At 35.7% G+C, this 14433-nt stretch overlaps 1 protein-coding gene and 1 long non-coding RNA gene across 7 annotated transcripts in view; one reads left to right on the forward strand and one right to left on the reverse strand.

Moving 5' to 3' along the window:
- The window catches only part of ABI3BP (ABI family member 3 binding protein), a 293851-nt gene that overhangs the window by 22117 nt on the left and 257301 nt on the right, over positions 1-14433 (reverse strand). For all 6 annotated transcript variants that reach the window (XM_056793404.1, XM_056793406.1, XM_056793407.1 and 3 more), the window contains 6 exons: positions 12951-13034; positions 10972-11079; positions 5854-5982; positions 5228-5296; positions 3112-3321; positions 1113-1221 (listed from right to left, as the gene is read on the reverse strand). In XM_056793404.1, coding sequence (XP_056649382.1) covers positions 1113-1221; positions 3112-3321; positions 5228-5296; positions 5854-5982; positions 10972-11079; positions 12951-13034 — 709 coding nt within the window. The remainder of the gene's footprint in view (positions 1-1112; positions 1222-3111; positions 3322-5227; positions 5297-5853; positions 5983-10971; positions 11080-12950; positions 13035-14433) is intronic.
- LOC130453645 (uncharacterized) overlaps positions 1-14433 on the forward strand; it is a 37220-nt gene that overhangs the window by 4980 nt on the left and 17807 nt on the right. The gene's annotated exons all lie outside the window — the stretch shown is intronic.

Here is a 14433-nt window from a genome sequence, read left to right on the forward strand (position 1 = left end):
ACTCACTCTACATGGGGGGGGGGATTGATTTTAATTAAGAAAGGAGTCATCTTGTTTGTCATTGGATATAATGATGTAACCCACTCTTTCTCCCCTTATAATGAAACATATGGTACTTACTCAATCCTCATAACAATTCTTCTAGGCTCATACTATGGGCATTATTATTCCCATTTTATAGATGAGAAAACAAGATCAGAAAGCTTAAATGACTGTCCCAGTGATATACAATGAGTAAATGATGAAGGCAGAATTTAAACACAGTTCATTTCTACCTCAAAGCCCAACACTTTTTCCCAAATCCCAAGCTTTCTTCAAGAGTTTATCTGTTGATTTAGAATTGTGCTCAAAGGGTTCTAAAAGATTGCATGTCCTTTGACCTAGCCATACCAATACTGGGTTTGTACCCAAAGAGATTAAAAAAAAGTTTGTACAAAAATATTTATAGCTGAGCTTTTTGTGGTGGCCCCAAATTAGAAAAATGGGGGAGGGCGTCCCTCAATTGGGAAATGGCCGAACAAATTGTGGTATATGATGGTGATAATGTTATTGTGTTATAAGGAATGATGAACTGCTTGATTTCTATATGAACTGATGCAGAGTGAAATGAGCAGAACCAGGAGAACATTTTACACAGTAACTGAAACATCATGGGATAATCAAATGTGATAGACTGTTACTAATAGCAATGCAATGATCAAGAACAAGTCCAAGGAATTTATGAAAAGGAACACTACCCACATCTAGAGAAAGAACTATGGGAATAGAAGTGCCAAAGAAAAGCATAATTTATTACTCGGTTATATGAGTATATGATTTAGGGCTGTGGTTTTAAAAAAAGATTATTAAAAATATGAATAATACAGAAATAGGTTCTGAGTAATAAGACAGTGGAATTGCTTGTCAGCTCCAGGAGGGGGGATGGAAGAGGGAAGGGAGAGAACATGAATCATGCAACCAGAGAAAAATATTCTAAAAAATAAAATAACGTGAAAAAGAATTTTTGTTGTACTTCACATTGTCACATTATACTGAAGTGATCTGTAATCCAGTGCTACCTGACATAAACATAATTGTTGTCTACTAGAGTTGTTCAGAAAGTGACAAATTACCTGGTGTTTGGTTTTAGATTTTCTATTGCAGAGAAGGTTTGATTTGTAGTTTGAATAGCCTCCTTCTTCCCAGTAGGTGCTCCATTTTCTTTGGATCTAATTTCATATTCTAAAAAATAAGAAATGTAAATTAATCAAATAGTCAAATAACAATAGTTCATATGAATTTTAAATTTTAAGGTTCCAAAGCATTTCCCTTACAACAACCTATCATTCTCATTTTACAGCTTAAAGAAACTGAGTCACAGAGAAGTTGTCTCACATAAGATAACACAATGAGCAAGTGGTAAAACCAGGACTTAACCCATCTTTTGATGAGAAATGCAATGCTCTTTCCACTAGTTAACTGAATAATTACTCCATAAATTTATTTCCTTATTTTTATATAAAAAATCCTAACTTTTTATCTTAGAATTGACACAAATATCAGTTCCAGGTAGAAGAGCAGTAAGGGCTGAGCAATTGGGGTTATGTGACTTTTTCAGGGTCACACAGCTAGGAAGTGTTGGAGGCCAGAATTGAACCCAGGCCCTCCTGACTCCAGGTCTGGCAATTTATTCACTGACCATTGGATTGCCTCAGACTCCATAAACTTAAAATGAAACAATTAGATGCCAATTCTGGAACCTTTTCATTTTATTTTATTTTGGGAATCATTTCCAAATTGGGATTGTATTTCAAGATTTGCATTTTTCAGTAATATATGGTTTGGAGAACTTTGGTAGTTGCTTGATACACAGTTTGACATTTTGCTCCTGGTAGAAACTGAAGATGTTGCCATTCCTGCTTTGGGTCTTGGGAGCTTATGCCTTTGACCACAAATCAGATAGTCAATCATAGCTTTTATATACACACTTTATATAGAGTGAGGTATTAAGTGCTATATTTTTTTTTCTCTGAACTTTAGGTAGAGGTTTGTCTTTCATTATATGTGTTAAGTACTCTAAGTGAATAAAGAAAATAACCAAAATAAAAGAAACTAATAGGCAATCACCACTATACAGAGAGATTGTTGAACGTTAGGTGAAGTAGGAAGATTATGTTAGATGTCTTGGTATTTTAATCTAGATTTCTTGTTAGTGGGGTTATGATAGGGCAGCTAGGTGGTTTGGTGATTAGTGTGCGGTCAGGAGTCAGGAAGATTCATCTCCGTAGGTTCAAATACGGCTTCAGACACTTCCCAGCTATGTGACCCTGGGCAAGTCACTTAGCCCTATTTGCATCACTTTCCTCATCTATCCAATGAGTTGGAGAAGGACATGGAAAACCACCCCAGTATCTTTGCCAAGAAAACCCCAAGTGCGGTCATGAAGAATGACCGAAAAATGAGTGAACAACAAAAGTGTTGAGATCAAAATACGTATGGTGTGGAGTTTAAGTTTAGGCACAACTTGCTTAAAAGATTAAGAACAAATGACTAAGAGACATACTTTTCCAGTTTTAGTTGAGGGAGTCTTTTAAAAATTGTTTTATTTTAATAACATGATATTTTATCATAAATGAATTTTGACAAAATATACCATGATATATCATATATATTATGTCAATACCTTATATAATATAATATGATGAATGTATTATGATAAAATTATATCAATATTTTCATATGATATTTTGCGATAATTTAATAATAATTTGATGTTTGGTTGTTTCCGTTGTGTACATCTCTTTGTGACTCCATTTGGGGTTTTCATAACAAAGATACTAGAGTGGCTTGCCATTTCCTGCTCCAACTCATTTTATAGATGAGGAAAAAGAGTCAAATGAGATGAAGTGACATGCTCAGAATCACATCACTCAGAAATGCCCAAAGCTAGATTTGAACTCGGGAAGACGAATCTTCCTGACTCCAAGGTCTGCACTCTATTCACTGCAGCATCCAGCTGCCTCAGAATGTAAGGCAAGTATGAATAGGCATACACTCACCACATCCTTGCAAGATAATTCTCAATTAGAGTTAAAAAGTCTTTCCACTGAAACAAAAAAGTCATAAACTGACCAGTGACTGTGTCATTCTGTGGCTTCTCCCAGTCCAGTATGACAAATGATGAGCATCCTTCCACTGTGACCACAGTGAGGTTGGTGGGAGGATTCTGGGGGGGGCTCGTGGGGCTTTCTTCTGACACCTCCTCTTTGGGGAACCGCTTCACAGAATCAGTGATAGAACATGGTTCATCCTCAGGCTTTGGAATGTATTTCACATGAGGAGCTAGGAGAAAGAAATCATTGCTGTGATCTAAAGTTAGTGTCCAGGCAGAGCACCTGGTCAGAGTGTACTTGGATCACAGTCCATTTTTAACCATCCAAGCAGATGGAAGAAAGAATGGAGATAGATAACTCACAGAATCATAGATTTAATTTAATACTAACTTAATAATCAATAATTATTGTACTTAATAAATTAATAATGAAATGCTTGGACCTTGATTTTACAAATGAAGAAACTGAAATCCAGAGCTGTCAAGTGATTTGCCTATAGTTACATGGGCACGAAGTAAAATAGACAGGATTTGAACTCAAATTCTCTGTTTCCAAATTCAGTGCTCTATCCTCTGCAGCTAGATAGCCAGTGGGTTTGGAATTAGAAAGTTGTAGTTGTTCTTCCAGACTTTGGACCTGAAGCTCTATATATTGTGCTGTGTAGCTGCTCCAGAATCAGGAAGAACTGAGTTCAAATTAACCTCAGTAACTAACTAGTTGTGTGACCCAGGGCAAGTCACCTAACCTCTGCTTGCCTCAGTTTCCTTAACTGTAAAATAAATAGTGCCTACCTCCCAGGATTATTGTGAGGATCAAATGAAATGTTTGCAATGTGTTTAGAATAGTGCTTCTATACCAATTCAAATAAGTGGATATCTTGAAATTAAGTGTTTTGAGTGAATTAATATTTTATTATTATTTTCAATAATAGACATAGGGATTTACCTTTGTACTAATACTATTCTTAGGGCAATATTACAATTGGTTTCTGTCTCTTAAGCTAAGAGGGTTTGGGAATCTGGGGTGGCAGCAAGAAACCTGTATAGAATCAAAAAAATCTGAATGGCAGAATAAATTGTGGTAGATAATTGTGATGGAGTTCCATTGTGCTGTAGGAAATGATGAGCAGGCTGGTTTTAGAAACAGTTTTGAACCCAAATGTAGCCAAATTAAAAAAAAGTCAAATAATGAATAAACCATTAAAAGCTTTCTATGGATAACTTAGAAGTTTGAAGATCCATGTGTTGAAAATTGCAAATTTATTGTGGGGTTTATTGCCCCATAAGTGAGTATATGTGGTACTTTATCTGTAGTCCCTATTTTACTTTTTAACAATATTTAATTGTTATTCTAAATGTAATGAGCACATTATATATAAATATGCCTATATCTCATAAACCAGAAATGAGGATTACATATGAAATAATTTCTATTTATTGCTTGATTTTCATTTTGAGATATTAAAAAAATTCAGTATGATACTTTCAAATCTGTCCTCATTTCCTGATTCCTTCTGCTCCTACCTCTGTTCTTTGGGAATAAAAAATATTGAATAATTTCCTTTCTTTCCTTTGCATACGTATGTGTGTGGATATGTGTAATCCTCTTCCCAGTCTCCCTCAAATGCCAAATTTTTCTACAAAACACTACACTCACATTTTATTACAGAGCTCCTTTTTTATGATATCTCCGCTCTGGCAACTATCTCTGCACCAGTCTATCTTGACCTGAGTACATGAGATTTTGATTTTTATCTTTATTCACTGACTCACTCCTCCATTCATTTCACAATGTTATCTGCCTACCAGGTCACTTTGCCATGCAATTTTGGGGATACCAAGATGTAGAAGTTATGATCCCGTAGGCAAAAGAGGATACAGTTGAGTAGATCCTTCAACACCGATTTCTGTGAGGAGAGATGTTTTAATAGGGCACAGAAATTTTTTTTTTTAAATCCCAGGATTATAATCAAGAAACCATAAGGGAAATAAGAAGAAATCATGCAAAATCCTTTCACGGTTTTAAATGATCACTGAACCATGAGACCATGTTTGACAAAAGAAAGAAGAATGAAAAAGATAAAGTCCAGTCCAGTAAAACTGAGAATAATAGGGTTTTCAATTAGAAAGACATACCCACAAACCGCTGGTTTCCCCCAGAATCAGTCTCTCTTGTGGGGCTTGAACTAAAGTCAGTAAAGTTATCTGCAAAATACATAATTAGTGTAAACATTTCTGGCAAATGGAAGAAATAACGCTTCAGAATATTATAAAGAAATAGGAAGCCTTAATTCTGAATCTTCCTCATGTCCCTTCCTAGTCTGGGATTTAGAGCCGCAGAAATCACTCTGTGGCAGACTATCTGCAGCCCATACATTTATTTCACTATAATGAGCTCTGGTCATTTCTCTGCTGCTGCCTACGGGGCAATGGAAGATAAGATGCCACTGAACCCATCCATTTTGACTCCTATACCTAGGATTACATTTTCTCATTCCCTTTATCTATTTACCATATCACTGATTTCTCTTAATATCCTAGCGTGAATTTGTCTGCAGAGAAACATAAATATATTTTCATATTATCCCCCCTCTTTTCCAAACTGAGCAACAACAAGAATGAATCTTCCAAAAATGGAAAAAGAGAAGTTCTGGTAGAAAGATCCATGATCAAGTTGCTCATAGACTTTTTTTTAAAAGATGGAGTCATCTCTTTGGATTTTGCATCCAAGCACCTGGTGGGCTACTAGATTCCATACTAACCGGATTCTCCAGAAACAGAGGCTGTTGGCTGCTTTTTCTCTGTTTCAGGCTTCTTTGGCACAGTGGGTCCAATAGGTTTGAAAGTCACCTTTGGAGGAGGGGTGGTTACTCGGGGTAACAAGGTGGTTCCTAGTTGGCAAAACAGTATCATTTTATTTTAGCATAAGAGAAGTTCCCATTTTTCTAATGAGAAAGGCTATGCTGTGTACTTTATGAGGGAGATCACTGGGGTTTCATATGATAGTTTTTCTGTTTGCTTTAAAGCCTGTTAGGGAAAAAGATCTTTTTTTTTTTTTTGCACCAAAATATTTTTAGCAGCTCTTTTTATGGTGGCAAAGAATCAAAAATGGAGGGAATGTCTTTCAGTTGCGAAATGGCTGAACAAGTTGTATTATTTGATTGTGATGGAATACTCTAAGAAATGACAAGCAAGAAGTTTTAGAAAAACCTGGACTTACACAAACTGTTGCAGAGTGAAATGAGCAGAAGCAAGAGAACATTGTACACAGTAACAGCCATATTGTGTGATTAACAACTGTCAATGACTAGGTTATTCTCAGCAATTAGTGAACCAAGAAAATTCCAAAGGATTAGTGATAAAAAATGCCATCTGCCTCCAAAGAAAGGATTTATGGAGTCTGAATGCAAACTGAAGCATACTATGTTTCACTTTCTTCATTTTTTGTTGGAGTTTTCTTCCACAAAATGACTAATATGGGAAAATGTTTTACATGATTGCAGATGTAAAATCTATATCAGATTGTTTACCATCTCAAGGGGGTGGAGGGGAAGGATGGAGGGAAAGAATTTGAACCTCAAAATTTAAAAGAAAAAAATGTTAAAATTGAAATGAAAAATAAAGAACAGAAAAAACTTTTTAAAAGTAAGACTGTTGCATCCTAAAAACAAGTCTTTGTTGCACTCCACTCCTGTATTAAAATAGACACAGGATCATTTAGTGTTATGTAGGAAAAAAACAACAACTCTGATTTGTCTTCTGAGAAAGACAGGAGAGAGAGAGAGAGAGAGAGAGAGAGAGAGAGAGAGAGAGAGAGAGAGAGAGAGAGAGAGAGAGAGAGAGAGAGAGAGAGAGAGAGATGAGGAGGGGACTGTGATTCCATTAACATAAGGAACTCTTAATGGGAAACTTTCTCCACTAATGCAGATTGGCATTTTTTTGGGGGGGGTAACTTAGAGTCTTAGCTATGCACCTTAACCAGAAGGCAAGTGACTGGTCCAGGGCTCCATAGTCAGTATGCATCACAGATCAGAGTCTTGCCTCTGAGAAAGACTGGAAGAAGTCAAATACAATGCAAACAATTGGATGTTATTCAGGTCAAACTTCAGAACCAGCTCTGGTCTTTCTCTTTCACACATAGCCCTTTCTCCTTTGTCAAGAGGTGATTAAAAAGAAAATGAGTGAAGAAACATTACATTTAGGAAAGGACCTTTGGATTTTTCTGCTTCAAAGTATTTCCTTATTGCTTTTCAATCACATGAAACATTCAACATTTTAGGCAGTCTCGTGAAGCGTATAGACTCCTCAGAATTATGATTTTAGATGGATAAATAATCATAAGGGAATCCAATTAAATAAAAATAGAACATTTTTATTTAATATCAAAATATTAGGAAAAAACCAATTTTCCTGACACCAGATTAAGAACCTCTCCTCCAGAGCAATGGTCTCTCATTCTGGGAGAGGGGTGAGAAAAAGCGAGGGGCACAGCAATGGGGTAGAGGAGAGCTTCAATCTACCAGTGAATCAACAGGTATTTATTAAACACTTCTCCAAGTCAGGCATTGTGCTAAAGATACAAAGACAACAAAACAGTCTTGCTCTAAAGGAACTTACCGGGTTGGCAATGTAGATTACATATATCATATATAGTTTGTAGGTAATATACTCTCTCATATATAATTATGTATAACATATACTTGTATAGATGTATACATATGTGTATTTGTGTATGTGCATTCCCAAAAGTCTTAGCGTAATTTTAAGTTTTTAATAGCTTAAAGCTCTCCTGAGATTTGGGGGAGTCCTACATGTACAAAGTAAAAGCTAGGTAATTTTAATTTGGAAGAGTTACGTCCTCTCAGAGTTTGGAGGAATCAGGAAAGGCTCTCAGGTAGGGGAGGTAAAAGTGAGGAGGGAGAACAATTCAGAAATGAGGGAGAATTGAGGCAAAAGCACACAGAGAGATGTTAGTGTCGCTATTTGTGATTTGCTCTAGCCTACTAGTAGCATGTGAGTGGGCAGCTGTGTGGCACAATGGGTAGACAAGAGTTAGGAGGACTCCTCTTCCTGAGTTCAAATCTGGCTGTAGATACTTATTATTTAGGTAACCTGGGCAAGTCACTTCACCCTATTTGCCTCAGTTTCCTCAATTGTAAAATGAGCTGGAGAAGGAAAAGGCAAACTTCTCTAGTATTCTCAAGAAAGCCTCAAATGATGTCATGAAGAGTTGAACATAACTGAAAAAATAAAGGAACAACAAGATGCAGAAAAGGCAAGTGCTTGAAGGAATCAAGTTTGAGGTTTGGCAAAGCATGAACAAAGATTGAAAAAGGAGGGAAGGGATTTGAGAGGGGCAAAAGGTGCAACCTGGAATAGGTTAACTCTGAGGTCCAAGACTGGGAAGGGAGAAAAGTGAAAATGGCAATGAGAGATGGAGGGACTGGCATAACACATAGTATGTGAATAGCATTGCATACAAAAATATAAATCAGCAATGTCAATATAAATACATGAAGGTAAATGAAAGCAAGGAGCAAGGACAGTGGTCACTATGGGGAAGAAAAACATCCTTCTGAAGAGGAAGCACACCCCTTAAACACGGATGCCCTGGGGAAAAGCCTTGTTTGCCTTTTCCTAGTTATGGTTCTGGGGTAGAGGCTTATGGTATAAGGACACAATATGATTTGTTCTCAGGAATCCTCAAAGATTGTTTTTTTAACCCTTTCTGCCTTAAAATTGATCCTAAGTATTGGTTCCAAGGCAGAAGAGCAATAAGGGAGAGACAATTGGGTTCAAGTGACTTGACCAGGATCACAAAGCAAGGAAGTATCAGAGGCCAGGTTTTTTTCTTTCAATAATATTTTATTTTCCCCCTAATACATGTAATAGCAAATTTTAAAATTTATTTTTTTAAAACCTTTTGAGTTCCAAATTCTCTCCCTTCTTCTGACCCTCCCTCAATCCCTGCCCTCCTCGCTCCCTGAGATGGTAAGCAGTCTAGATTTTGCATGTGTAATCCTATAAAACATTTTTCTATATTAGTTATTTTGTGGAAAAGATCTCAAATTCAAAAAAAGAAAGAAAATGAAATTTAGTATGTTTTAGTATGCATTTAGACTATCAGTTCTTTCTTGGAGGGCAGATGGCATTTTTCATCATGAGTCTTGGATCACCACATTGCTGATAATAACCAGGTCATTCACAGTTGATTATCAAGAAATATTGCTGTTAAAATATTTCTAGCAGCTCTTTTTTTTGTGATGGCAAAGAATTGGAAACTGAGGGGATGTCTGTCAATAGGGAAATGGTTGAACAAATTATGGTACATGTTGGTAATTGAATACTATTGTGCTATAAGAAATGATGAGCAATATAATTTCAGAAAAAGCTGGAAAGATCTGCGGGAAGTGTTGCAGAGTGAAATAAACAGAACTGGGAGAACATTGTATACAGTACAATAATATTGGACAATGATAATATATGAAAACTTGGCTACTCTCAGCAATGCAAGGATTTGGAACAATCCTGAAAGACTTAGGACAGGGAATGCTATCCACCTCCAGAGAAAGAATTGTTGGTGTTGTCTTTCACATCAGTGTATTTTTGGTTGTATTTTGGGGTCTTAGTTGTGCATGAGTGTGCTCTTACAACAATGACTAATATGGAAGTGTGTTTTGCATGACAATAAAAATAAAATAAATTAAGAAAGATTGCTGTAATAGTGTAATGTTTTTCTGGTTTTGTTCGCTTCACTTTGCATCAGTTGATGTAAGTCTTGTCAGATTTTTTTCTGAAATCATCTTGTTTATCATTTCTTACAGTATAATAGCATTCCATAACTGTGATATACTACAACACTACTCAATTGATAGACAATCTCACAATTTCCAATTCCTTGCTATCACAAAAAAGCATATTTTGAATAAATATGTTCTTTTCCTTTTTTTGATCTCTTTGGGATGCAGAACTAGAAATGTTATTGATGGGTCAATAAAATTGTGTGTGCAATTTTAGAATCTTCTGAACATAGCTACTAATTACTCTTCAGGTGAATCAGGTCACAATTCCACCACCAGGGTATTAGCATCCCAATTTTCCTGCATCACCTCCAACATTTATCCTTTTTCTTTTCTACCATATTAGAAAATCTGATAGGTATGAGGTGGTACCTCAGGGTTGTTTTTATTTGCATTTCTCTAATCAAGAGTGATTTGAGCATTCCATGATTATAGATAGCTATGATTTCTTCATCTGAAAACTGATGGGGCCAGATTTGAGTCCAGTTGCCCCTAGATTAATTCTTAATGTACTCAATTGTTTTATTGCAAATGGTACCTTTCCAAAGTCACCCTAGAAATCTCAGCCAATAATCATCTCTAATGGGTATCACAGCCTACCATAAAAAGGGAAGTAATGTCAGAAGCGGAACTGTGGGAACTGTGCCTCTGAATCTCAGAATTATGCTTTTATGTTATTTTCTAGAAGATGAGTAAGCGTAGGATTAGTAGTTCATCAAAAAACAATTTTCATCTGCTAACAGCTAAAAAACCTGAATAAATCTTCTTCTGCACCATATACATAAAGAGACAAGAAAGATCCCCAGAATTTTAACGACCAGGATTAATAACCATCATCAGAATGCTTCCTCCTTGACAAGTGGCTGAGAGTGGTTTCTTAAGCCATTCAACTGCCTGAGTCAATGTGGACACAGACAGAATCCATTTGGGAAGATACGTTTTTTAAAGTGTAATATTCTTCTGATGCTTTTTATGTTTCAATCTAGGATACTAAGATCTAGTTTCCTCAGAGTTAATAAACAAAGGTTTAAAATAAAAATGGAGATGTGGGCGCGAGGTAGAAGTATAAATCTGACCTACCTGGCCTTCCTGGCTTGCCGGTCACATTGTTTGGTGATAGAGGTTTTCTTCGGGACTGTGTTGGCTTAGGAGGTGGTAAGGTGGAGTGAGGAGTATCAGTGATTATAGCTAAAAGAATATTACACACATTTCTTTCATTCATTCACAAAAATATAGCAACACAATTATAATAAAATTGGTGTCTCTATGGGAAAATGGAATGATGCAGAAAATCATATTTTGGAGGATATAAATAAAAATAAATAAAATATAACAATAATATACAATAAAATAAGCAAATATAAAATCTGATATTTTGTTACTATTCAGCCATGTCTAACTCTCTATGACCCTATTTTGGAGTTTTCTTGGCAAAGATATTGGGGTGGTTTGGCATTTTGTTTTCTACCTCATTTTACACATGAGGAAACAACTAAATAGGGTTAAGTGACTTGCCCAGGGTCACAAAGCTAGTAAGTATCTGAGGCTGGATTTGAACTTATGAAAATGTATCTTCCTGAATTCAATTTCAGTACTGTATTCACTGTGCCACCTGTGCCCAAGAACTATTGTGTCTTGGGTTAAATCCAAGTGATAGGTAAAATGATAATAAAGCATAATAATAGTCAGGTATTGTATCCTTTAAAAAAAATATACTTGTCATTTGGCAGCTAGGTGGCATAATGTACAAAGAGCTGGCCTTGTAGTCAGGATGATCTGAATTCAAATCCTGAAGTAGATACATTCTAGCTGTGTGACTCTAGGTAAGTCTCTCTGCTTTTTTTCAGCCTCAATTTCCTCATCTAGAAAATGAGGATGATAATAATATGCCTCACATGGCTGTTATAAGGATCAGATGAGATAATACATAGGATTCAACCCAACCTAAATGCTAATTACTTTTATTATTTAAAAGATTGAAAATGGGTCATTTTTCTCTGATTCCCATACAGTAATTTCAGATATCCTCTATTTATCTTGATTTCTTATTGATATTTAACTGGTGATGACTGAATGTTTAGATTAAGTTTTCTGGCTTCCACTCCCCTAATTGTCAAATGGTTAATGATACATTCTAGGAGAGAGGTCACTGAATGGGAACCTTTTATAAAGCACAGAATCCTTGCATAATAAAGAAATCACCCTAATTAAATTTCTAAGTTTGGATATGAAATCTGGTCACATCTTTATCCACCCCCACTAAAACAATATACCCCAAAATGGCGCCAGGAGAATTTTAAATAAAAGCAAAATTGTGTCAGACAGGTGAAATATCTATCCTGAATATCCTCTCTGGTATCTTAGAGACTGTGACCACTCAGTATTAAAATCCCAGTAAATGATCAATAAAGAATTAAACATAAAATAATTATTGAAGTAATAGAATTTAAGGAGAAGTCTATGGACTATTTTCATCCCCAAGGGAAAATAGACTCCTAATAATTTTATAACATTTTTGGTTGCATTAATTTGCTGGTTTGAAGTGATGGGGTAGATTTTTCCAGAGTGAGGGGTTATCCAATTTAGCCTTTTATAGAATATGCATAGTAAAACCACCTATTGTAAAGTAAATAGAAAGCCATTCTTGGAATCTGGAAGACCTGGGGTGGAATTCTGCCTTTGAAACCTGCTCTCTGACCCTGGACAAATGTCACTAAATCTCTAAGTGCTCTAGGCAACCCTCTAAGCCTTGTAGAGAAGTCGCCATTAGAAGGAGCCTTTTGGAATTCTCTTTACCAATGACCAATGTCCAGTTCTTACCTCGTCTTTGTATAGTACTCTCAATTATTTAGCTTCATGATAACTTTGTGACTGCCAGAAGAGGTATTAAAAATAACTTTATTTATAAAGAAGGAAATAAAAACTTTAAGATGTGGCACAATTTCCCTAGGGCCACAAAAGTGTATGACATCACAGTATATGAGGTTCTATGCATAAAATGAAAATTTATCATTGCCTTGAAACATCATTGCTTTATTCTCTTCATGATCTGGTCTTACCTGTTTTTTTAATAGCATCCAGTGAAACATTTTTGGAGGCATCAAAGGGTTTGAGAATACCTTCAGAGAATGGCTTATTGTAAACTATTAAATAAAAGGAACAATGTATATTTAATGTACTTAATTGGAAATGAAACTTTTAAAAAATCAATCAACAATATGCATTTCTTAGAAAAATGGGCATGTTGTACTTTCTTTGTTTAGACCACTCAGTTTAACTTTGGGTACACCAAAACTTTGAAATTTGAGAAAAATAACCACTATTTGTCTATTGGCTGACTTTAGTCACTGGAATTTCATAATTTTTCCTTATTGCTAACAGTACTTTATGTATTTTTTTGACCTGGGTAAAAATAATCTGTTCCTAAGAATTTTTTTCTGGTTGGATATATTTATCAAATTCAAGCTTTCATGTAAATGCTTGGTTTTTATAGATACTACTTTTGAAAATGAAATGTCAGGGAGTTGAAAGAATGCTGAACCTGGAATGAGAAAAGTGTTCAAATCTTAACTGAGATCATTATTAGCTTTATGACCTTAGGTAAGTGATTTCACTTATGTAGTCTTCAACTTCCTCATCCTCTAAATGGAAATAATAATAGTTGAATAACACCTTGAGGAAAGCATTATGCAAATTCTAAAGCTGATGTTTCTATTGCTATTTATTGATTCTGTAGTTTTAACTGAATGCTATTGTTTAGGTCCATGTTGACAAACTTATGGCACATGTGCCCTTCCCCTCTCCACTGTACCTGAGGACATTTTTCAATTCATCCACCCCTCTGCCCATCAGTCCAATGGGAGCACTTCCTCTCTCCCCTATCTGGGGTAAGTTGGCGGCTCACAAGTGGCATTAAAGGTGCAGTTTGGGTACTCAGTCTCTAAAAGTTTCACCACCACTGATCTAGAGTGTGGATTTCACAGTGTTGTGGTGAAAAACAAGTGAAAAAATTTATGCAAAGTACTTTATAAACCTGAAAGCACTATATGAACATTTTTTTTAGCTGCTATGATGATGTTGGCCTGTTGTTCTTGTATGATTTGTGATCTATGACCTATGATTATTTTACTCAAATTTTCCATGATACCAAAGATCATGCAACCTATTTATCTGATTTCCCTATTCCCTCCCTACTTCACTTGTTTATACTGGCCTGTTTCCTTATTTGGTACTTATTAAACTGTAGTCTCAAGATTTCATCTGCAGAATTGTGTCATGTTTAGCCAATATGTTTGGGTGCATTTTGTGTGTGTGTGTTTTTTAAAGCTACCACAACCACAGAATTCTAATATGATTTAGTTGGCACTAATTCAACCTGAAAATATTCCCAAATAGACCTTGCCTAGTGATGCTCAGCCAGGAAAAAGAGTTCTTAGCTTAGAGGGATTTAAAGCCAAACCTGGGTAGGCTTTGAATTGTGAATTATTATTTTGAAAGAAATTGATCTATAAATTACTCAGTGCCAGGTCTTCTAAATGACCA

Source organism: Monodelphis domestica, chromosome 4 (genome assembly GCF_027887165.1).
Source record: "Monodelphis domestica isolate mMonDom1 chromosome 4, mMonDom1.pri, whole genome shotgun sequence".
Classification (NCBI taxonomy): domain Eukaryota; kingdom Metazoa; phylum Chordata; class Mammalia; order Didelphimorphia; family Didelphidae; genus Monodelphis; species Monodelphis domestica.